Raw genomic sequence first — 25,887 nt, forward strand, 5'->3', positions numbered from 1 at the left:
CTCAAGGAAAATATATTGCGAAGCTACTTGAGAGATGTGGGATGGTGGACTGCACATTTGTGACTACCTTGATGGAACTCAACTTCAAGAAGCTATGTGGAAGTGTTGTTGGGCCCGGATTGGCAAACCCTTCCGAGTATTGTCAACTTGTGGGGGCACTGATGTTCTTGGTCAACTCCCGTCCTGACATATGCTTCGTTGTGAACACGTTGAGTCAATATATGGTCGAGCCTCATCACATTCATTGGATTGCTGCCAAGAATCTCTTGAGATATCTCTGAGGCATAATCCACTATGGACTGAGATACACTACCGGGGATTTGACACTACATGGATATACAGACGTTGACTGGGTTGGCAATGTGGTGGATCGTAAGAGCGTGTCTGGGTGTTGCTTCTCTTTGGGGTCTGCTTCTATATCTTGGACAAGCAAGAAGCAGAAATCGGTTGCATTAAGCACCGTCGAGGCCGAATACACTGCGGCGAGTATGGCCTGTTGTGAAGCAGTGTGGTTGAGGAAGCTCTTCAGTGAGCTGTTTGAGCACGTGCTAGAAACCATCGTGATTTTCTGCGACAACCAGAGTGGGATTCGTCTATCAAAGAATCTCGTGTTCCACGACCGATCCAAGCACATTGATATCAAGTACCACTTTATTCGAGATATGGTACAACAGGGAGCAGTTAGGCTCCATCACACAAGACAAATGAGCAAGTTGTTGACATTCTCACGAAGCCTTTCGGGAAGGTCAAATTCTTAACCTTTCGAGAGAGACTTGGAGTCGTGGAACGACCCTCTTATGAGGGTCTCGTATGAGTTGGACACAGACCTCTAGTAGCTCCTAAGGGCATGGGGTACTTCTTGGAGCTACCTATGAGCGACCATAGGGTGAGTGGTTCACCTTACCCTAGTGATGTGCTGGATACAAGGTGAGTGGTTCACCTTCCCTTAATGGTGCGTTGGATACAAGGTGAGTGGTTCACCTTACCCTGTGATACCCCATTATGGTTAACATGTGTGTAGGGTGAGTGGTTCACCTTCCCCTACCCAGACACATGTATGTAGGGTGAGTGGTTCACCTTCCCCTACGATTTATATATGCATAAGATGAGTGGTTCACCTTCTCCTATGGCATATGAGCAGTGTGAGTCGTTCACCTTCTCCTGTTGATGCCCCGACACACATCCTACCCATAGAGTCTGGGACTCATGGGAAGTACCTCTCATCTGGCCAATGAGTTGGGAAAAGTTGGTTAGGGGCCACATCACTACCGATAGACGCCATACTCCTTATGACTTGGATGCATGGTGTTCAACAACTTGATATGGGATCAAGGACTAACTTTAGTCAGTGGAGAATGGTATGATACACTCTCGATCACTTCTTCTTCATTATTACTTCATGGTTCAACAAAGAAGAGCTGAGCAGTGATGGCATGATGGTTCAAGATGACAGGTTGGCATGATCATGGATTGGCAAATGGAATTCTCCCTAGTTGAGAGGGAGTGTTAAAATTGGCAACTAGGGCCAACTTCCACCTTAGGACAGCTCATATGATGGAGATGATTCTTGCATTGGATTCCTCTTTCGAAGAGGTACAATTTTGATATAAGCATCATCTCATTTTGACAAGCAGAAATGGAATTATGACTTTATTCTTCTTATGGAAAAATGGTCAAGGTCGGTCTCAATAAAATGTAGGCTCATGAAGCCCAATAGATGGGTCTCCTCCCCCTCAATGAATTGTATAAATAGGAGTGACCCTTCCCTCATTTGGACACTCACTCATCACACATCACATCATCTCTCTCTTCTCTTGTTTGGTTCGTACTTCTTGGAGGCAGCGTCACTTCTTCGCATGTGTGGCAGGAAGCCGAGTTTTTTTTGGTCAAAACAGGCTGAAGTTTCAGAGTAATGACCAAGGGGGATTTTACAAGCCTTGACCTCAGTGTTTGGGCCAGAATTCCAATTTCTCTAGGCCGCATTTATTGGCACAAAAATCGAGGAGTTTGGGATATTTTGACCAGCATTGACTTCAGGCTGACTAAAGAATTGACTACAAAGTATTACAGTAGTGTTTCTCTATCCTTTGACTGGGTTTGACCGAATTGTTTTGGGCTGACTTTGGCTCTCGTGGAAGGCCGAATTGGAATGTTGTTGATCGAGCTGCTTGGAGGACGTTTTGGGGGATCTTTGACCACCATTGACTTTCTAGTTAGGGTTGCATTGACTACTGGTTTGACTGTTGATTTGGCAGATCTGTTTTGGGGTTGCATTTATGATATTTATACTGTCTCCCTCTACTGAACTATTGAAAAATAATAAGAAGATTTGATCAAAGGGTTTCCCCACATTGGGGTTTGTCCCTGGCATCCACCACATCTTGTGTCTTCTTGTCTTGGCTTGTTTTCTGCATATGATTTTATGTTCTATCTTCATTTACTGTCAATGTTTATAATTTAATGTGATTGCTACTGGATATAACTGGAAATTTCATTGGGTTGCTAAAGGAAAACATTGAAGTAAATTGTGCTTAAGCATAGAACATACCATTTGTTATCAAAATTAACATTAGGTCTTAAAATCATAAACTAAATGGTCAAAATCATTTAAAATTGCAAAATCTTCATTTTCACAAATTTTGGCCTCTTCGACATTTGAGTTTTGCCCTAGATCTAACATTTAAGCTTGCTGGATTTTTCAGCGTAACTGAAATTTTCTGCAGATCTGAAATTTCTTAATCAAATACTTAATAAGCGCCAAAACTTAAATTTTCAGTTTCCGGCAAAAACTGACTATTTTTAGACATTTTGGGAAGCATATTTAGTATTTTTAGGTCGCTGATCTGTGACTAATTTTATCAGTTCTGAAATTTTTGAATCACATATCCTAAAAGCCCTAAAAATTGAGAATTTCAAGTTCTAGTGCACTTTTACAATTTTTGGGCATATTGACCATCTATTTTTGCAATCTTTAGCTTGCTGATCTGTAATTTTTCACTGCTGTAATTTTAAAATCAGATCCGAAATATGACTAAATACACCATCATAAAGTGTGCTAAAGAAGCTAATTTACATTGTTTGTCAAATTGGAAATTTTATGGTTTTATGTGTTGGGAAAGTTTCATCATTTGAAATGGTTTATGATTGTGTTACAACATTGATAAGATCTGAATTTTCTGAAGTGGTATTGCTGGTATAAACTGTCATAAATCTATGATCAGCATCTTGATTGACTATTTTAAGCATTTCGCATCTTGGGTTATTTGGTATCTTGTGGAATATTGTTGCAGTTTACACTTGTATCTCTAAGCATTTTATCTTGTCTAAGACTGCAATTCAATATTGTTAAGTACTTGTAAAAAGATTCTAATTAAGTACTTAAACAACTTAAGAAAATCTTAACTCAAGATAAATCTCACTCATAATCTCTTGCATAAGCATACTAGATCTAAGTTTCGATTAATAATTTACCTCGTAGCGTAAGCTAGATTGATAGAGACATAGGACAACCCTTCTTATCTAGCTTGAGGGGCCTCAGCAACTCTTCGGCGGTTAACACGATGACCTTATAGTCGTCAGAGACACAGTGTCTGCAGCACCGGAGGCATTAGGTGATAGAATCCTAACAAAAGGTATCGTTACTCAAGCCCTAGCCTGCTTCCTGTTAGCCTCCTTCCCACAACCTACCTTGGAGCCCAACTTCAAAATAGTTAAAGGAAGGTTACACTTAGACTAGGCATTTAACTAAAATTTACCAAGATAACTGCATCTTGTTGATTTCTGGTAGCATCGGATGTGCTCTAAGCCTCAAAATTTGCAGGGAGGCTAGGACACATGTATTCCAGAATAACTAGAAATAGTTTTGGGAAATTCCACATGGAGACAATTTTATTAAAATAGTTAATTATTTTTAACGGATGCCTAAGTCTAAACTTAGGAAATTAAAATAATTAAAAGGTATTAATTAAACTCAGGGTGAAACTTCTAGAAGAAGACGAGGATCAAGTCAAAATAATCTGAGCCATTGATTAGAATCTAATCTAGGTCATTGACAGATCAAGGAGAGGATTATTAGAAGAGGCTTGATGGGCATTTGGAAGACACATCGAGTGAGAGATCAGAGATCAATTTTCTCAAGAGAGCAATGCAGCAGTTGCCAAAGAGGTCATCAAGGAGATTTCTTGCAGTGAGGGGCAAAGATAGTTTTCTGGTTGGAGAGTTTCCTAATCCGGGGATACATTGCAAAGGAGGCAGAGAGAGATCCAGAGGAGGTAGTGCAAAGCCATGCTGGGCAGCGTAGAGCCACGTTGAGGTCGCGCAAAGCCTAAGATGAGATTCGAAATTTGTTGGAGAGTTGAGTTCTAGAGCCAGAAGTCGAGTTCTGAGACCGTAAGGGCAGAGAGTCGAAGTTCTAGAGAGAAATCGACCAGTAAGAAGGGTGATGCAGAGCCTAGTAGCTATGACGCTGGACTACGTAGGCTAATGCAGAGGCAGCGCAGAGGCAGTGTGGGGCTTGCCATTCAGTGGTTGGATCAGTGTCGGATCTCCAGTGATAGTGTGAGGTATTTCTCACTAATTTCTCTGCCAGTCAAATTCTTTGTATCGGATAGCCAGTAAGGAATCCAAAGATTGTATTCAAAAACTACTGCATAATAATACAAACCCTAAGCTGCTGCATCAGTTTTCCCATATTGGGTTTTTCCAAGGACATTTGTCCAAAAACAACAATGTCACTTGTGTGTGTTATTTCTTCTTCTTCAGTTCTTGTTTCCACATATTATTTATGTTGTGAAGGCTACAGTTCTATTTATTTCAATGTTTACTATGTAATACTGTAAACAACTTGTAAAAGAATTAGCAAGTAGGAGAAATAACATCAGATTGTTGCAATAGGGATTTTGGTCTCCAGATTTTCACATGGTATCAGAGCGTAGGTGAGGCAAGAGAGCAGACCGGAAAAGCCCAGTGTTGAAGAGGAGGGAGATCAAAGTGCTGCATAGGGAGCCAATCGAATCCCTAGAGGGATTGCGCAATCCAAGCCAGGAGGGCAAGATTCTCGAGGAAAATCTCTCTTTTAGTGAGTTGACAGAGAGGTAAGATTTCTAGTTAGTGATTTGTCAGTGGCAGAGGGAGCAGCGCAGCAGCAGATCCAACGTTGAGTAGTCTTCAGGTGAGACGCAGTTTTCTGCAGTAGTTGCTGGGGCAGAAAAACGTCAAAAGAAGGAAGAAGACACCTTTTGAGGGAATTTCTTCCTCAGTGAATTCCGAGCCAAGGAATTATATTTCTCAGTTGTTGAGCAGCAATAGCGAGGCGCATATCTACTAACTCTAGCAAGGAGTGTGTAGCCCAGCATAGAAGCTGTGCAGAGGAGAGAGGGAGCAATTCGACTTTTTGTTAGCAGAGATGGTAGCCAATGGGCTGAGAGATCCATTGAATATAAAACTGAGTTAGAATGGTCCAAAAGTCATGGATCAAGCCAGATCTAATCTTAGCCGTTGATTAGGGACTTAATCTCGGCCGTTGAATTGTCAATGAGAAAAGTATAAGAGGAGGCTTGAGGGTCACTTGGAGAATACACCGAGTTGATCAAGAATTCGATTTTTTTGGGCAGGGCTTGCTGAGGAAATCGAAGGAGGGATCAGAGTTGCAGCGGATGAATGCAGTAGCAGGGAGGCAGAGATAGTACTGGGAGCATCAACGCAGAAGTCGAGAAAGGGTTGACGCAGAGCCAGCTAGAGGCCACGCAGAAGCAGCCAGAGGCCACGCAGAGGCAACCAGGAGCTGCGTAGAGCCTGAGGAGGGCCAGTGTGGGAGACGCAAAGGCTCTAGAGATTGAAGCAGAGCACAGAGAGGCTGACGCTGGGCCAGAGAGACTAACAATGGGCAGACGCTAGGCCAGAGAGGCTAACGCAGATCATAGAGGTTGGCGCTAGGAGATTTCTTGGCGCAGATTGGGGCTGATATCTGTCTCAGACTGAGAGGTACTATTACCGAGGGCATTCTCTGTTGGGTGAGCCATTTCTGACACCCAGATTGTATTATGAAACTACTTAATAATAAAACACTCAAATAGTTGCACCGGTTTTCCCGCATTGGGTTTTTCTGGGGACATTAGTCAAAAAATAACGGTGTCACTTGTGTGCTTGTTTTTCCTTCAGTTGATTACCTGTATGTGTTGAGACTATACTTGTATTTATTTTCAGCATTTACATGGTAAATAACTTGTTAATTAACAGAACGAGTAGGAAGAAATAAATCAGAAAGTACATGAAGGATTTCTAACAATTGGACTTAGAAATTCCAACAGACATAACATTATTGGCGACTCCATGGGAAGAACGAAGCCCTAGTTCTTCATCAAACTTCAAAGTCAATGCTTGTAGGGTGAAGCAAGCATTTGTTAAGACAATTTCATTCACCCTGGCGACTCCCATGTCCTTAAGGACCCAACAACTTGTTGACCACATATATTCCCGCCATAGATATGACAGGGACACCAAGGTATCCTTCATCCAAATCCATGAAGAATATGCCAATGTTCGACGGGGATCCACATTCCACAGCCAAACACGTGGTAAGGTTCATAAGGTACCTTTCAAAGCAAAACATAACTCAACCTTGTGACCAAATGGAATTGTTTTTCCTATCCATGGCCCCAAGTACTGATTGGCTTGAGTCATGAAAAACTAAAAGCATTCCTTCTCTTCCAATGTTGACTATGCACTTCTTGTTGCAAGAAGGGTCGAGTTTCCAATCTCATGAGGACATATCCCAAATGTTAGATATGGCCCTTCGAGAGAAGGAAGTTATTGAATATGGTTTTATGCTTGAGGAAGGGTCTCTTATTGATGCATACTTTAATGATGGTGCCAAAGGAGAGACTGATGAATTGGAAGGCATGTCCTCTAAGGATAATGAGGAATATCTCAACCCCGAGAGCCCTAAGACATTACAAAAATGGATGATGGAATATGAAAAGTCTTGCAGGAAACTAATGGCCACATATAACTCCCAAGATATTTTCTCCCTCTGTTGTGAGCAATCGGAAAGGCTTCGTAACGCGAAGAATGAATATAAAGAGAGTCCTACCAATGACCATCTTCTTGAGGCATTTTATCAAAAGCATGTAGTAAATACCTTGGAGATCATTCTTCGGGAACAGATGAAGGAGGAAAAGTCCTCCCTGTCTAAAGAAGAGAATGAATGGCACCGTAACCAACACCAAATATATAGTGAAGAATGGGAGGATTCTGAGTAAGAACATGATAGTCGAATAAACGAAGAATCGACGAGTGACTTTGGGTTGTTGATTGGGGAATTGGGTATGATTATAGAAATGAAGACCCCATGGTTTCTCAAGTCCATAAGAATGAGCTCAGGGAAGAAGAAAATGCTCCACCCCTTCTGAATAACAATGTTGGTCCTTATGAAGCCCTTCTTAGTGGTTGGAAAGGTATCTTCTTTATGTTCCAAGATGATTCAATCAAAGAAGAGCCTTCTGAGATTGTGGGAAATTCTAATGACTCTAAAATAGAAGAAATTGAGGAAGACGTTTCCCTAGGCCATGCCACCGATAAAGGGTTTTTCTTCATGTTTGAGCGTTCCTCCCCTGCCCTGGAAATAAATGTTTGTGATGATGCTCATTCTCCTAGTCTTGATGAAGAGCTGCTTTCCCCTATGAATGAACAAGAATCATGTTTTTTCGCCAAATACGGTGATGGGTCCACTTCTTGTTTTCCCAATGACCAAAAAAGTATCATCCTAAACATGTCTGAGTCTTTCACTCCTTCTTACCCTAAGGGTGATAGACCTAGTATAGTTCTTCATCAAAGATTCATATACTTTCTCATTGACATTTCCATCTCCTGGTTGGAGGATCAATCCAATCCTCTCGACTCATGTCTTTTCCTTCTTATAAGGTTCCTTCCTATGGCATGTGGGTCTCTTCTTTTCCCACCTCCCTTCCTCACAACCCCTCATATCATTGTTCCCATTTGTATTGCTAGGTCCACTACAAAAATAATCGTGGAAGCATGCATTCTTGTATTGATCAATTGACATGTTGGTTGCATTGGGTCTGTGATTATAACTAGCACTTGGCATTGTATGTTATGCATGTTAGAGTAGGATGCATTGCATGCTGATTTTTGCATAAGAAATAACATCATATGACGTTCTCATGGTAGATAGATGCACATTTTCATATTTTATTTTTTGTTGATTTTATGACCTAACATATTAGCATGTGCGATCATGAGACATCGCGAAAGCATGTTGCCCTGTGTTTTTCCATCTATTATATGTGTAGGTGACAGGTCTACGGTAACCAAGAGATTGTTGGAGTTCTCGTGACCTCTCGTTCGAGTAGCTTTGCCCACTTCTTCGAGAGATTACGTCCCAGTAGGAGCTAGATGTTACTCACCATTTTGTGGGTAATATCCCTAGGAGAATTTTTTCTCCAAGATGGTCCTTAGCCGGCAGCCAATAGCTAGCTCATTGTGCCATCTTCTCCGCCACCTAAGCCAGCCATGTGGTCCCTTTCCCATCTACCATGATCATATATTTGAAGGTGGGCCTCCCGAATCTAAAGGTATGCCTTGTCATTTGGAAATTGAGTATTGTAGTTTACTTATCACGGACACTTCTGGGCATGGATTAATGGGGGGATTCGGTAGAAAGAATGGGCTAGGCTTGTGCTTCTGTCCCTTAGACCCCTCTTAGGAATTAACCTTGGATTCTAGCCCCGTGGTATCTCTTTTACTCACCATTTGGTTCCAGGGTTGGTATTTCACGGGAAACCCCGAGTTTGGATGTGTGATCCCACTCCCTTATCCGCTTATATTACCCTCTTTCCATTCATTATTACCCCATTCATCATTTCTCCCGCCTGGGTCCACATTCCTCCCTTGGGTCCACATAGGGTAGCTTGCCCCTTCCCCTTGCCCACACCTTGGGCCATGGCTTGGAATGAAGCCTGGAGGTTGATGCAGCGGAAAAGAAATAAAAAAGCATATATGGCCACATTCAACAGGAAAATGTACCACAAAATGCAAAAGATAGCCGGGACAAATACATTTAGCACGTGGGCAAAAGCTAATACATGAACTCTACCCCATCATCATGGCCATCACCCTAGTTCCTACAGGTTCTATGAACCTTCTTCATCATACAGGAACCCATGATTGTCCCAACCCCTGGTGGGTGATGAACTGCCCCACCTTAGAAAGGGGAAGTCACTGCTACATCTTATACATCATGCTATACCCCCTTAAGCCCCAAGCAGTGAATCAAAGAAAATCATAAAAAGGCAAAAGGCATATAAAGAAGGGTGGAAAAATCAAGGTTGGGGCACCTCATGTACCACGATTGCTCCCTCCTATACATTATAAACCCAAGTGTGGGCTTCCCTCTTGTTAGCTATCCTTGTACCCCAGCATGTGACCTAGGCCTGCCCCTTTTCATTCCCTACTTTATTCACCTATTTGTCACATGCCACCACCTTTCGAAGGACCTACCTTGACTATATTATCCCCTTTAGAAGTAGAAACCACCTAATAGGATTATTGGTTAACCCCATTTGGATTTTAAGAGATATTGGCACATCCCGAAGCCCATTATGGAAGGGCAAGCCATTATGAAGTCCCCACCTATGGTCCATGATTAGGTAAGCTCATTTACTCGATTTCTCTAATGACTTGTTGTACTGGAAGGCTAGGGGACACATTGGATCTTATGCAGGATTGCAAATGGTTCCATCTTGGGTTTGGTCTCCCTATACGGGGTCCTAATCCTCCAGAGGGCTACATTGGCACATGTAGGGTGAGCGTTGAGAGCCATGGATCCCCAAAATCATTCAGAGATTGCTCGTGGTTCACTTATTGGACGAGGAGGATGCACCTGATCCATCATGCCCAGCTAGCCCCAGATCTACACCATACACTTGGCAGATGATCCAGGACTTGCACGATGATGTGGCATCACCTACACCATCATCCTAGCCCTTGCAGGCGATCTACAAGCATCTTCGATTTGTTTGGAGACCCATGAGGACACTTGTGTGCCCCCACATGTCATTTGGAGCACCACAGGTTATTACAAGGGGCCAACCCCTTGTCCATTGCTTTTGAGGGTCATATTCTTCATTGTGGCACCCATGGACCTCATTAGGCCTCTTAGAGGGCCCTACGACATGCATAGATTATTATTTGACCTCTTGAGAGGCTTACTTTTTCATTTATGAGCTAGTTTGGTGGGCTTGTCACCAAAAGTTGAATTATTAGAACATTATTTTATTTTTGGGGCTTATGTAGGCCAAGGAGGCTAATTCGAACTCCTAAGTTGTGTATAAATACAAGTGAGATGAGCTCATTTTCTCATCATCACTTTGGTTTGGATCTCTTATCTCTCTTGAGATTTTCGCACTTTTTATAGAGGGTGAATTAAAGCTTTATGGATGAGTTTTTATGTGTGGATATTGGTCTATCTTCTCTTGGAGCTTCTCTCTTGTCAATTGTGAAAGGTTGGATATACACTGATACATGTAAGTACATACTTTTTGATGTTATTCTTGTTTATTTTTGTCATATATGTTGGACTAGGATTTCACTATTCTAGGGCTAATTGTTGCATGCAGTGAAGACAATATCGTCGATATTCGAAAATATCACAATATTTTCCAGGAGACGAAATATAGCCGAGGAAATATCTCGATATTTTGTCTCCTCGAAAATATCGTGATATTTCCGAAATATCGGCAATATTTCGGGAAAATATCGCGCTACGACCTGATATATGGCCAAGCGGGTAAAAAAATGCGATGTCGCAGCTAAAAAAGGCCAAATTCGTTTTTTTTCCTCATTTTTGTTTTTTGATTGTTGGAGAAGGAAGGGGAGAGCATTGTGCTTGCCGTCAAGGAGGAATTGATGGTTGAATAGCCATTATCGCCACCAACAACGAATATTTTGTTGATCAAAGATTGAAGAACAATGAGACAATCTTCATTTCTTCCATTAACAGGATTGTTCTAATAAACCCCTATGTTAATCATTTTTTTGATAGATTTAGGGTTATTCTTGTTTGCCTCTTTGCTTACAAACATTTTGCTTTTTTTTTTCCATTTGCTATGATTTTCATGCCCATGAGCAAACGCAAAGGTTTTCTCCATATTTGGACAGCAAACTCCATTTTTTTTAACTTTCAAATGCACCCTCTTATTGTCATTTTTCATTGAATTCACATTGCAAATAATGTAGCAAAAAAATTATTTTTTAAAATGAGGTGGTTATTACTTATTAATTCCAATTTTTTTTTGGTGCCCTAGGTTTGAGTTAGCTCACTACAAAATTCAAATATGCCAAAAGCCTTGGACCCATTTTGGGAGTATGGGGAGCCTGATGGTGGGACAAATCGGGCATATCTATCATGCAAATTGTGTGGGACCAGGATGACAGGAGGGGTTACGCAATTGAAATACCATCTGGCTAGACTCACTGGACATGATGTTGGGATTTGTACAATTTCTAGTCCGGAGCTTATACAAAAAGCTCTTGAAGCAATTGATGAAAAAGACAGAAAGAAGGAAGAGGCAGAAAGAAACAAGGCTGAACGTGCAGGTAGATCTTTCGGGATATCTTCTTCTGATTTTGATGTTGAGGGTAGTGGGAGGGGCTCCACAGCATCACTTGCTACTGCTAGTGCGAAGTCATCATTTTTTGTTCCACGAACAGGTCATGGAGCACAACCTTTTATAAAATCAATTGTTAAAAAAAAAGGAGAAGCAAGAAGCAAATAGAGTCATGGGGAGGTGTCTTTTCTGGAGCGACTTCCCTCTCAGCATCACCAAAACCAATCCATTTTGGCATCCAATGTGTGATGCTATTGTTGTTGTGGGCCCAGGGTACAAATTTACTACATATGAGGAGTTGCGAGGGCCAATTCTTCAAGCAGAAAAGCAGGACATCAACTCTAGATTGGCGAAGTTGAAAAAAATATGGGAAGTTTTTGGATGCACAATGATGTCTGATGGTTGGACAGATAGGAAGGGTGGGACCCTTCTAAATTTCTTGGTACATTGTCCTAAAGGTACCATGTTTATTAAGTCAGTGGATGCATTAGCACATATCAAAGATGCAGCAACGATATGTGAGTTTTCAGATGGGTTCATTTGGGAGATTGGTGTGCAGAATGTGGTGCAAGTCATAACAGACAATGCAGCTAATTATGTGTTTGTTGGCAAGATGCTTATGGAGAGGCATCGCACATTGTATCAATTTGTTGCTTGAGGATATGGGGAAACTCTCCTTCATCAAGGAGGTGGTTGATATGGCTAGGAGCATCCCCAAGTTTATTTATAACCATGCTTTTGTTCTTAGCCTCATGAGGAGGTTCACTAGAAACAAGGAGTTGTGGAGTTGTGGCGTCCTGCAATCACACATTTTGCCACAAACTTTATTACTCTTTAGTCTTTGCTTTGATGCTAGTTTGAGTTGAAGCAAATGTTTGTTTCTGATGAGTGGCATAATTGTAGATACAGCAGGAGACAGGACAGGAGAGCCATTGCAAAAATGGTGTACTCTGACACGTTTTGGCAGGAGTAGAATAAGCATGCTTAATTAGTGAACCTATAGTAAAGGTTCTGAGATTGGTAAATGCGGAGAAGCCTGCAATGGTTTATTTGTATGAGGCCATGGATAGGGCCAAGGAGGCCATTCGTTCTTATTTGCAGACAAGGGTTCTGCTAGGCTTGATATATGATGTTATGGGATGTGATTGATAGTTGGTGGACAGGGATGCTTCATCGACCCATTCATGCAGCAGCACTCTTCCTCAACCCTGCATTTTCATACAAATGCGGCTTTGATTTTGATGGCGAGGTGATGGATTCATAGGATGGTACCTGATCCTGAGCTTCATAGCAAAATCAATCGCGAGATACAGCTTTATCGGGATTGTATGGTCTATTTGGCTTTGATGATGCTATTAAGGAAAGGACGCTCTTCATGCCATGTAAGTGGCAAGTCATCACTCAATAGAAATTAGAATTTTCAAATTAGAATTTCTTTATAATTCTAGATTTTTAAAATTCAATTATGTAACTTTTATTTGAAAGTTTAATTATGTTTTAAGTTTTTTAATTTTTTATTTCTTTATTTTGTTGTAGATATTTGGTGGCGAAGCTATGGTGCAAGGGCACCAAATTCACAGAAATTGGCCATAAGAATCTTGAGTCAAACATGTAGCTCTTTAGGGTGTGAGCGCAATTGGAGTGTATTTGAGAAAATACACGCAAAAAAGCGCAACAGGTATAACTTTGAGCTCCAACCTTCAATTGAGCAATTACACTTATTGTAATTTTAACTTTTTAATTTATGACCTTCAAGTGTCAAGAGTCAAAAGTCAAGACTCATTAGTTTTTTTGACACTCTTACAGGTTGGAGTTCGCACGCCTCAATGATTTAGCGTATGTGCATTACAATATCCAACTTCGAGTGAAGCAAATAGAAGCACTAATGGATCTAGATGCCATTTCCTTAGACAATATTGATATATTGTCTTAGTGGAGGGTGGAATCTGAGGAGCCCATCTTGGAGGAATCACCTTCATGGTTAGAGCCAGATGATCCATTAGAACAAAGGCAAAAAGAGGAGGAGGACTCAGAGAAGGAGCAGCATGAGGAGGAGGAGCAGGAGGCAGAGGAGGAGGAGGAGGAGAAGACTGTGGGAGCATCAACATCAACACCATCTGCTATAGATATAGGAGAGCACAACTCCACTCATTATTTGACATTAGGTGCAAGGGCAGGGCCAGGGCCTTCTACTGCTAGGGATAGGCCTGGCAAACAGCCCATCACGTTTTCCTGTAAAAGGGGGAGAGGGCACTGATTTCAAATAGATAGCTGCTACTTTATTTGTTTTGCTACATAAACTCATGATGATGAGATACTTTTATATATGTGATGTTATTTTGTATTGGTTCTCCACATTTGAGTCCTTGATTGGTTTGGTGATAGTCTTTGGTGTATCATTTCTATTTGACATCATATATATCAGTGCTTTCTTCATATTTATGTGCCAATGTGTTTATTTCATGTTGTTATTGCTTTATATGTTTAAGAATCTGAAGAAAAAAATGAATATATTATGCATTTTTTATGCTTGCCGATATTTTCGCCGATATTGTCGATAAGATATTTTATGTACCCTTGCCTATATTTTTCTGATACTGATATTATCAACATTAGTTGCATGCATTTACTGCTTAAAATTGTGGAATTTGTCTCTATTATAGCATCTCTCAATGTATGGGCCATGTAATATGAGCAAAATCTCCTAGGGGTAATTCTATCAAAGAATTTGACCTTGATAAGCCATTTCCTTTGCACATCGAAGTATAAAAGCTGCAAGGTTGCTTCTTCTTGACCTAGAAGGCTAGTGAAGTGATCTTGAGGCCTCCTTGACTGGGAACCAAGAAATCCTACTCATATTCATCATAGACTCCATTCTCCCAAAGATTAAGGCACTAATCTACCAAGGGTGGTCACTAAAAATCATATTCTTTCACCTCCTTCCAGGTCTAGCCAAGTTGGGGTACCTAGGGCATCAATTTCCTGACAAGCTAGCCCTCCAAAAAGTTCGATCTCCTAGGGTCTCCTGCATTGGCCTTTCCTCAAGGTCTCCTCCAATTTTGAAGCCATTCCGACGATGGAATTGGTAGAAAAGCCAAGCCTTAGCTCTGGGATCAAACCTTGCCCTATCATCCCCAAGGCTAGTAACTCCTAGGGTCAAAACAACATCTTAAAGTGAAAATTCTTCCTTTGATCCTTTCCCTGCCGTGTCTAGGGTAAGAATATCATTGGTTGCTACATTCTTTCCTCATACCCTAGACCAGGTCCACATGGCCCTGTGTGGTCCCACTCCTTTGAAAGATAATTCTTCAAAAACCATCCAGGATAACAATTCTAACAAGGATTTTAGGCATTGGGGAACTCCTTCACAAGTCTTATCCCATAAACCTAACCCTCAAATCCTCGCTTCCTTTCCCTAGAATACATAGTACCTTGCTTAGAAAGCAAGCAAGCTCCATCCTTCAAACTCTTCTGGGAAAGGGTTTATTTGGGCACTCATATCCGTTAACTTATCCTTCATCAGTGACTCCATGATATCAGGTCTCCTCCCATCGGTGAAAGCCATAAATAGAAGGGAGCCTTAGCTGAGGTGAAGTGAGCTAAGTCTCCATTGGTTGCCCTTGGCTAGCATTTGCCCTTTAGGGATACTCTTAGGTCCCCTGCTAGTTTGAGCAGTAACAGGTACACATAGCTCTAGTTGCTCTCCCAATGTCCCACTCAAAGAAAAGGTGGCCAACACAGGGGCAGAGGAGACATGAGTGGGAGGTTGTCCAGGAATATCATAAAGGGGGGTGGTGTGGAAGAACATGGTCTAGGGATCAAGGTTAAGTAGGATAGTATGGGATCGAGGAAAGAGGGCACTGCACAAGCGCCCCCCCCCCCCCCCTCCCAACCACTGTGGGGGAAGCAAGTAAAAGCTCTTCAACCTAGAAAATAACGAAGCTCGATCAGGATAAATAAGCCATGGGATTCAACCAACTGCAAGAGGTGTCTCCCATAACCTATGAGGGGTCCATTCCCATCCTACGAACTCCTATGAAGACCCACAGACTCTGGCTCTAGCTCCTAGAGGAAAACTATATCCTTGGCTCTATCATGAACGGGTATCTGTAGGTCTCTAGTGTGTGCATTGAATTCACTGAGAAAAATGACGTCCCCAAAAATATGGTGGGAGATGTCTATATAGATATCAAGGAAAGGGTCTCCCTTGAACTCCCTATATAGTGCAAAGTGTGATGAGGCTAGGGGGAGTAGCAAACTATAATGTAGTTGTCCCGGAGAAGGGGGTTGTTCCACTGGAATCCGATCAACAAAAATAACGTATGCTCATCTACTGACACCATACTAACCCTACTCTGGATGGAGTATCATATAAGATAGGCAAGCCCGCACCACCCAAACCCTTTGACACTATTAAATCTAGTCTCTTGTCAACATGACTATGCCCAATGGTACTCATGGATCAGCAACGACATCCGCATGGGGCTAGCATGCATCTCTATGAGGAAAATGAGGTCGTGGGACCTGACTGTATTACAAAGTGTACCCAATGAAGACCAAAATGTACCATTACAATTCTAGCAGCCAATGGAGATGTTGGGCCAGCTCCCCCTAACATGCCCCCTAGTTGAACGAGACCATCATTTGGCCCAAGTGCAGGGGTTGCAAAGCTAAGTTCCTTCTTACGTTTCTAACACTCCTCAAAAGGAAAGAAGGGTTTTAGTTTTAAACCCAACCAAAAATGTTTCTTGTATTTCCCCTAAACATACATCAAAGAATTGATCTAAAGACTGCACATAGTTGCGGGGGAGCGCCTCCCCCCCCCCCTCGATCCCGCTCCCAATCCGCACTCCGGGCGGGAGCGACTCGGGAGCGGGTCGAGAGCGCGCTCCTGAAAAGGGAGCGATTTCGGGAGCGCGCTCCCTAAAAAAAAAAAATCACTCCCTGCCTTTTTGGGAGTGTTTTCGAGAGCGTTTTGCCTTTTTTGCAATGATGTTCCAAATGCAATTGTTTTTCAAAGAAACAAATAAGTTTTTAGTGGGGCAGCTTAATGATCAAATCTATGGCCCTAGTATTGATATGCGATTCATGGTAATGTTCATCCTTTTACTTAGATTTTTAACATTACCATGAAATGACTCAGGATATTTGAGAGTGGTTCCAACCTCATTGGATTTCATATGCAAAAAGTAGAATTTTAGATTTCATTCAAAATCCAACAGACTTATCAGTTTTTGAGGATTTCAGGATTGCATTGTTTCCATTGAATTTTTTCATGTATTAGGGTATGGAACTCGTATTTAATCAAGAGCACCAATCCCTCTATGTACCTTGATGTTAGTGACATTGGTTGTCAAACTCCTCTATCATGACCCTCCTAAAAATGTACGCATCACTCAAACAAAATCTTGACTTGACATGCTATGCTTTTTCTATCTTATGTTAATGCTTAGAGGGTGATATTAATGACAAAGATCCCTATATAGATACAGAGGTAATGACAAAGATACCTCTAGATATTAATGCTTAGAGGGTGATATTAATGATAAAGACCCTGATTTTCCAACAAGACTAAAAAATTAGACATTTCTCGTTGTGGCAAGAGGCCCAAGTATAAGCAATAGATAATAGATTTACTTGTCTTTTCTAGTTTCTAGTAGTTTTTATAACTATTGACTCTTTCATATTTATTATGATATATTTTTTTAAACAATATATGACAATTTAAGTTTGAAGTCGGCAATTATAACTCAGTAGTAATGAATTATGAATATGATGCTTCATGAAAGTTGAAGGTTGTTTCATTTCATTTTATAACATTTCATTTCATGTTAGATATTATTTGTTGTAATGGTTACACTTAGCTTACAAGTACAACTTTGGTGATCAATGATGATAAATGTTATATATTGAATTTTGAAAGCTTGAAGCTTTAATACTGATGAATCATGACTCAATATGTTGTATGTTACTATGTTACTAACTTGTGGACATGGTTGATGAAGATTATAACTTCTAGATGATTGTTGTTATATGGTTCAATCTATGTTTTTTTATGTTTTTTATATCTAATTCATCATTCTACATGTTTTTGTTGACATATATGTATCAAAATATAAAAATATCAAAAATATATATATTATATAAAAAAACGCTCCAGGATTCGCTCCCAAACCGGGAGCTTCTGAAAATGTCGCTCCCGCACCCGTTTTTGCTCCTGCTCCCCGCTTTTGCTCCCGCTCCCAAGTAACACTGAGACTGCATATGGGTTCACTCCCATCCACTGAATCATTTGAGTAACCAACCATGATGCTTTCTGATTCTTGAGAAGAACAACATAGACACATGAAGTATCTTTAATTTCAATCAGACTATTTTCTTGGTTTATTAGACCTAGTAAGCTTCTCATGGCAGCCTAATTTCAAAATCTTGCATTTTTTGTGGGTCCTATGCCCAAAACTTGATCAGAATCTGCCAATTTGGGGTCAATAAGTCAATGTTAGACTCCATCTTCTACTTTTGGTACGCATTACAAGCTGAAATGTCTCTAAAATATCTCTCTAAAATTCCCCTGCTCTCAAAACACCGACTATCATTTTTGTTCACTATAAGTTTCTTTGCTTTAAACCAAAACAACTTTTTATCTTGTCTTTGGGGGAGAAATCAAAATATTATCTCTGATTTCACCTATATTACAAATTTAAACATTTCCTTCTTATCAATGGAATGGCCAGTTCCAACCTTAAAGCACCTATACACATTGGGCTGACAAATCCCAACACAACCACAAAAAATCATCAACCAAACTAAACTCACTGTGTTATCAAAAAATTCATGTTTTAGGAAATAAATTGACTTCCACACTTCTCAAACAGGATTTGCTTTTAATGTTCTGGAAACAGCATGCATGCCTGGAGATTCCCAGTTATTTAATGCCATCTTCCACACATTATTTATTCAAAATTCATTGCCTTTCAATTTTTTTATAAATATGACTGAATTCAAGAAACTGTGTTTTATGAATCCATACTTGCACTTTCAAATAGCTACAATTGTGCAATTTAACATCTTTGTTTCATAATTACAATGAAATTTAAGAGTACATTTAGACAAAGCAGAGAAAGACAGAAGAACCAAATATACTGCCTTCATTAAAATTTGAAGTTCAAGAATGATAAATCATAAGGCGAATCGCATGAAACAAAGAACCAAGATATGCAGTATGCACCTGATTGACAAATATATCCCAAAACAATGGTGCCACAGCAGCAGTTTGCCAATTGTGTAGATGTAGGATATCAGGCTGCTTTCCAGACTTCAAAAGATAATCTAATGACGCACGGGAAAAATATGTAAACCTGAATTGTCAATGTGCATCCAAAATCAGAAAAGGATTCTCAACAAAAAACCCAGACATTTCCAATACAGCTTAAATTTCATGGTTTCGGTAATGCCAGAGTTCTGCAACTGAATGATGGACACCTAATCTTCTCTCTCAAATCAATAATACCATGGATATAAGCCACTAACTCCATGATTTCTAATCTTATTTAAATAAAGTTTGAAATGGAAAAATGATTCAAGGTTAGAGCCATTGCTAAATTCAAGCACTTGACTGACAGTAGAGCATACAGCATAAACTAGTCATTTACAGGTGAGATTATTAGTATAAAAGATTAAACTCAAGTCATTTAAGTATCCCATTTATCCAAACCAGTTAATAATTTTTGGTTCCACCTTCTATCAAAAGTTAAAAAGGAGAGTCAACAGGACATTGATTCACTGGGGAGATTGATAGTGTTGAGCTGTCCACCACGGTTCTAGTGCTCTAATCTAGCCCACCTGAATGGCATGTTAAAATGTGGTGAAGACAGGCACAAGCCCCTTGTGAATTTGGCAGATTATATACTCCTTGAACCTGGCATCTAAGCCAAAGGAAGTACATGCTATGCAGTGCTGCAGGCAGCCCCTTGAGGCATGTTCCTGGAAGCACTTCAAACAAAAAATAAAAATTAAATTAAATTTAAAAGGAGTTGGTTAAAGGTACCACATACCAAAGACAAATTATAAGGCTTAAAACTAGAAGAAGGAAGTAGCAATACACCTTATATGCATTACATCTCAATTGATCATAATATTTCTGAATATTTCCCTGCATTACATCTCAATTGATCATAATATTTCTAATATATTCATGCGAAATATTCTAAACATATGCCTTTATCAGCTTCATGATAAAATGCCATTAATCATTGAGCTTTCTCTAGGGAATATGAGCATTTCAGTGGAAGGGAATTGCCCAACCACATCGAAGTTAGTGGAAACCAATTTAAAATAAGTATTGCAATGATCGAGTATCACAAAAAGCAACAAGAGTATTTAGATGGGTCCAATTCAGTTTGAAACTTTCAAAACATAGGAACAACATCGCTTCAAGATTTTGAAGATGTACAACTTTGGCATACTATTTGTTGTAAGACCATATATTAGATATTTGAACACTAGGGCCTATTTTTAGCTATTAGGCAGAAAGCTAAGTAGATAGTTCAACTTATAAATTCATCCTTTGTGTTTCATTGTACAGGTTTCCTATACTATGGTACCTTTTATCCACCCTAGAGAATGTTTTGATCTTATCTCGTTATTATATTATCACATAGGATATTTCACTCTTAATTATTGAAGACATATTGTTTTAATTAGATCCAAAATGTATGCAAGGCCGCCAACAAATCCATTTATTGCATATCAATATTGCATTGGCATGACACGTGAACAACCACAAAAGTTTCTATTTTGGACAAATATTGCAGAGAAAAGCCCAATGTCATACAAAGAAATTAAACTTGCTCACCTTTCAAAGTCATCCCCATATCCATAAAGAAGGTCCCTATCAAAAAATCCACTCGGATGAAAAGGTTCAATGAATGTCACTGCAATGCCATAAATGATCCTACAGATACAATAAATAGCCATGTTGGAAAACAAAATATACAATCGAAGGAATAAAAAACAATTACAATTAATTTTAGCATCTATTTCTTTTGTTACTATGAATTTTCCTCGTCCATTTCCCTCCCCTTTACATTCTTGAGCAGGGAGGAGAAAGTGTAAAGAGAATGGCCACTGTTCTAGAAAAAAGAAAATGTAAGTATGCAACCCTGTGAAAATACTAAATAATTGATCCAATCTTGTTACTGAAATGCATCATTGATGGATTACCCTGTCCAGATTTTATTTTTATGCCACTCGCCTCCAAAGTAGGAATAAAAGTCAGCTTCAACCTCTTGTAGACCCTGCACTTGATTCAAGTCCACAGATTTATACCTGCACACAAGGAAAAGCATTTATCACTTCATCAATTTTTCAGAAATAACAATACTGAAACAATCAAATGGCGAAAGAGTAGATAAGCAACAGCAGCAAATATTTCTTTAACACACTAGGCAGGATCTTGAAGTCAAATTACATACTTCATCATAAAAAATTTGACGTTTATCATCTTCTATGTAACATTAAGATAGACCCATGCTCTGCAGAACGATGATGCAATAGGTAATGGCACATCTAGGCACTCCACATTGCTCCATACATTACTAATAACGATCTCATAATTGGCCAAGTCAAAGGTGATTAAAACTGGTGAAGATGTCATAATTAAACTCCTTGGAGTCATTCAACTGCCCAAGTCTCTTGGGCTAATTGACAGTTTATTCATCTGCTCTTACTTTTAAGTCTCTCTCTTATCCATTGAATTCTACAATTGAGGCAATCATTTGAAAAATATTCACCATGGCTTGTCGAAAAGAAACTCAAGACATAAAACATTCGAGTTATTATGAAGAGATTATATCTCTGCAGCTTCAACACCATTCAATTTTATGGGTTGCCCCTTTTGTATCTTGTTTTTCTCGTCTTCACATTCAGAAGGAAACAAGTTCTTGTATTCCTTTAATATGTCCCTTAAAAGATTTTGAAAGAAGAAAATTTTAACTATTCAAGCAACAAATTGTTCTTGAAGTCATTGATTTGATTCCTTAAACCTTGTTGCCAATAGATTTACAATGTCCTTTATCACTACTATACACCATAAGATAAGATAAGATAAGATAGTTTTAGTAATGTCCAACAAATGACCACAAAATTAGGTCAATGGGACTGAAGAAGAGTACAATCAGTATGAAACCATTGTGCAAGTGCAAGTGCAACCCCTACAGGAATCTTCATTCTTCTTTGTTCTATATCCTTCATTACAATTAAGCCACTTTTGAATGCCTACTCGCGCCTTATTACTGTCACATTCATGATGACTCCTGTGCAATATAACAATATAGATAAAATCATATCATGCTATAATGTTGTCACTGAGATAAACATAAAACAGTGAATAGAGATTTTTCATGTTTCAGAACTACAAGAAAGGAAAACTGAGGACAAATTATATATGTAATTCAATAATGAATAAGATAGATGATAAGTGATGGCATACTTATACACACTGACTAGTCATAATGGTTGATAAGCCATGTCCCTTGATTATGTCAAATCCTTTAGTTAGGATATGTCACTTCATTATTATTATTATTATTATTACTATTACTTATTTGATGTTTATTCATATATTTATGTACATTACATTGCTCCCCCTTCAAGGATGCTTTATCCTCAAAGCATTTTAAGGAAAAGGTTACATTCACCATTCAAGACTGCAACATTTGTCATAATTTTTCATTCTTGTGGTTGAAGACATGAGACAATATGATATTTGAAAAGCTGAAATGGTCTGACCAACCAAATTCAATCTCAGGTGGATTTGTGTGGTAGCAACCTTTTGGAGAACAAATTGTGCCAAAATTGATATTCTTTGAAATGTAGTTTGAATATTGTCCTAGTTCTGAGCAAAGTTGATACACAAAACGATTAAAGTATCCAATCTTGTCTTTTGGATATTGATAGGAGTCATTTTAGCATGATTTTTCTTTATCATACTTGTTGGGTTTCGCTAACTCATTTTTGGTATTATGCCTTCTTCATATACTTGTCTTGCTTCGTTGATCACTAAAATTTGTTTAGTAAGTGTTTCCCACCAAAGTGGGTGACCCCATAGGAGAAAAAAAAAATTCCCATTCTGCACATCTAGTCAGCCAACCATGCAGCCCCTGACAGCCACCACTAGCTTATGACATGCCATTTTATCTCCACCACCTGCATCAGTCATATACCTTCTCAACCATCCAACAAGAGCATATGGACGAAGGTGCGCTTTCGATCAAAAGGTACTTCATTCATTTTGCAACTGTGTGCTTATGCTTGTTTGTATTTAGGTTTTGATATGGATTATGGGGTGACCTAAAAGGAGGAGGGGTTTTCACTGTGATCTTGTTCCCTCACCCTAAATGGTGTTGATTTTTCGAGTGCAAGTTATACAAGCACTTTATTTCTGAAACTTGATAATTATCTCCAATGATGTAGATGTTTATTTAGCACTTCAATGTATCATTAAGCAATTACACATTCAAAAATTCAACCATAAAAACAATGGAGCAGTAGAGAACACAATTCACAAGAGAGACACAATGTTTACCCTAGGAAAACCTGCTTGGGGGAAATCCAGCAACCTTCTTCTTAGAGAAATATTCAATTCAGCAGGAGATACATCAAAGTCAAGGTCAAGGTCACACTAACTCGCAAGACAACCACAAAAATGCCAAGTCAGACCTCCTTCACTTTTTCCACAAAATCCTCAGTGAGCAGCTTGGTCATGGTTTGTAGTAGGGCTTAGTTTCGGCCAGCTTCTCTTGACATGAAGGTTTGGATTTGATGACAGACTTCTCTCTTGATCACAGACTTATTTCCACTGAAACCCTGGCTTGATCACAAACTCTACTTCACAAAAATTTGGGCTAGTTCACAGGGTTTGCTCCACACAAAATTAGGGCTAGATTACAAACTTTACTTCTTAGAAAACTCAGCCCTGTCCACAGAGATGAACCACAGGAATCTCGATCTTGTACACGGAGATAAACCACAGGAATTCGGCCCCTTCTCACAGGGAACTCAGCCCTTTAACAGAGATTTTCCACAGAACATTTCAGCCCTTTCCACAAGAAATAATCACAGATACCTCAGCTCCTTCCATAGAGAATAAATTGCTCCTTAGATTCTTCAATCTACTCCTCAAACTTCTTCGTATGGCTGGACAGAAGATATTATATAATGTAATGACCCACCTCTAATATAGAGAGCACAAGAATATTAGCTTGCATACGAGGCATTCATATGATAGCTACATATGCATGTATCGCATGCACTGCACTAGTATACGTACTAATTAATTATGAAAAGATCAAGTATAGGTAATGAATTAATTATTGAAGTACTGAGTAAATACCTAACTCACCAAAATACAATAAATATAATGTGAGGTACTTGTTATATATACCACCATCATAATATAACTAGTATATTGTTCAAAGAAATGTAAATATAATGGCTTATGCAAATAAAAGAGAATTATATATATGTATTAACTAGGAGAAATTATGTATTAACTAAAAAGAAATATGATATATATTATATCAACTTTAAAAAAAGGAACTAAACAAATATGTTCATAGGACATATGACAATATCATTTTATTAATTAAAAACAAACAACCTCAAAAATTAATTGTTTAAATAAAAAGGATTTATAAAATAAATTCACAAGATATAAGTAACAAACTTTAATTAGAATATAAGCCAATAAATAGAATCGAAGTAAAGTTTTTAAATAAATAAATAAAAAATATAAAAGACTTAAGACTTCGTTGCCTCATAAATAAAATAAACTCACAACTATCCCATATGACACTATTTAGGTGACCACCTCTCCAAACTCTTTAAGATGCCAGGTGACCGACTGCAGGTGACGAAAACCATATTTTAATTTGGAAGGGTGATGAAATTTTGGGATATAAGGAGAAGGAAGAGGTCATAGATAGGAGGGGGGGATCAGAGGCATTTTGGGGATCATTCCAGAGAGAAGCGAAGACTGAGGGAGGAATACTGAGAGAACCACAATTTGGAGACTTGAGTTATTGTACTTGGAGTTTTGGGCACAGGGGCTAGAAGACCTCTATTTCAATGGCTTCTGGGTCTAAGAACCGAATAGGTTGATCCCAGATAGGCTAGGAGGAAACGGCCGGTTTGGTAGCAAACTGGGAGCAACAACAGTGGAAAGCGACCCAAATGGGATTTCCAAGTAAGTATCTACATTTAAATTTCTTTTGTATTAGTTAAATTTCCAATTAAATGTAAAATTAGGCATTCTATTTGGTAAAAATCGGGTTGAAAATCATTGTCTAGTTAATTATGGAATCTGAGCATTAATTTCATTAAATTCTGCTAATTTTCAAGCTTAGGGTGTTAGATATAACGATGATCTAAATTGCCCTTTTGTTGGAGGTCGAATGACCTTATTTATATACATCTGGAGGGTCCAAATAGGTGCCTCTTAGGGCAGAGCCGACTTGAACATAAGGTAGGCCGACTTGACATCTTGTGTCAAAAAATCCAAATTTTAAACAATCAATTTCCTTCTTTTGCAATGGCCATGAAGAACATGCTTTATAAAAATATTCTTTTGACAAATCAATAAATAAATTCTCTTTTATCACAAGCATGAAGAACACACAGCCCCAAGGGATAGCTCAAATGGTCGAGTTCCCGTTGCTAAAGAACTTTCCCAGTTTGGGAGGTCACGGGGTCAAATCTCCTCGACGCCCTCGGGGTTAGGCCTGTTAAGATTGGCCGACGAGCAGATCCCTTTTGGTGGATCTGCCCCGATATTTTCCCGTGGATGTAGCGGCCACTCAGTGACCGTGAACCACAGCGTAAAAAAAAAAGCATGAAGAATACGCTAAATATAATTTTTCTTTCATCACAAATATAATTTATATTTTATCTTTTACAAGTACAAATTGTACATTATGAAGATCGACCATAGCTACAAAATTGAACAAATGGAGGGTTAATCTCGGATCCTAGTCCAATGGGACCTCCCCTAATGGCCCAATGAGTATAGGAGGGGCACTACTCAAAAAGCCTTGATTGAGATAGTGTGTTCCATCTATCCCTATTCCATACTTACCACTTTCCATCTTACATTACAAGCCCATAATCCACCTCCATTCTTCAGGTTCAACTAACCATTGGTTCTTTAAGATTTGGCCATACATTCACATACCTGGGTAGGGCTCGGAAATTTGCCCTAAGAGGTAGA

At 39.3% G+C, this 25,887-nt stretch overlaps 1 protein-coding gene across 2 annotated transcripts in view; it reads right to left on the minus strand.

Moving 5' to 3' along the window:
- LOC149260315 (uncharacterized) overlaps positions 1-25,887 on the minus strand; it is a 350,342-nt gene that overhangs the window by 175,084 nt on the left and 149,371 nt on the right. For both annotated transcript variants that reach the window (XM_089420223.1, XM_089420214.1), the window contains 3 exons: positions 20,847-20,951; positions 20,479-20,577; positions 18,853-18,982 (listed from right to left, as the gene is read on the minus strand). In XM_089420223.1, coding sequence (XP_089276349.1) covers positions 18,853-18,982; positions 20,479-20,577; positions 20,847-20,951 — 334 coding nt within the window. The remainder of the gene's footprint in view (positions 1-18,852; positions 18,983-20,478; positions 20,578-20,846; positions 20,952-25,887) is intronic.

The sequence above is a fragment of the Pinus tabuliformis genome, chromosome 6 (assembly GCF_031772625.1).
Source record: "Pinus tabuliformis cultivar Carrire ecotype Pingquan chromosome 6, CPIR1, whole genome shotgun sequence".
Lineage (NCBI taxonomy): Eukaryota > Viridiplantae > Streptophyta > Pinopsida > Pinales > Pinaceae > Pinus > Pinus tabuliformis.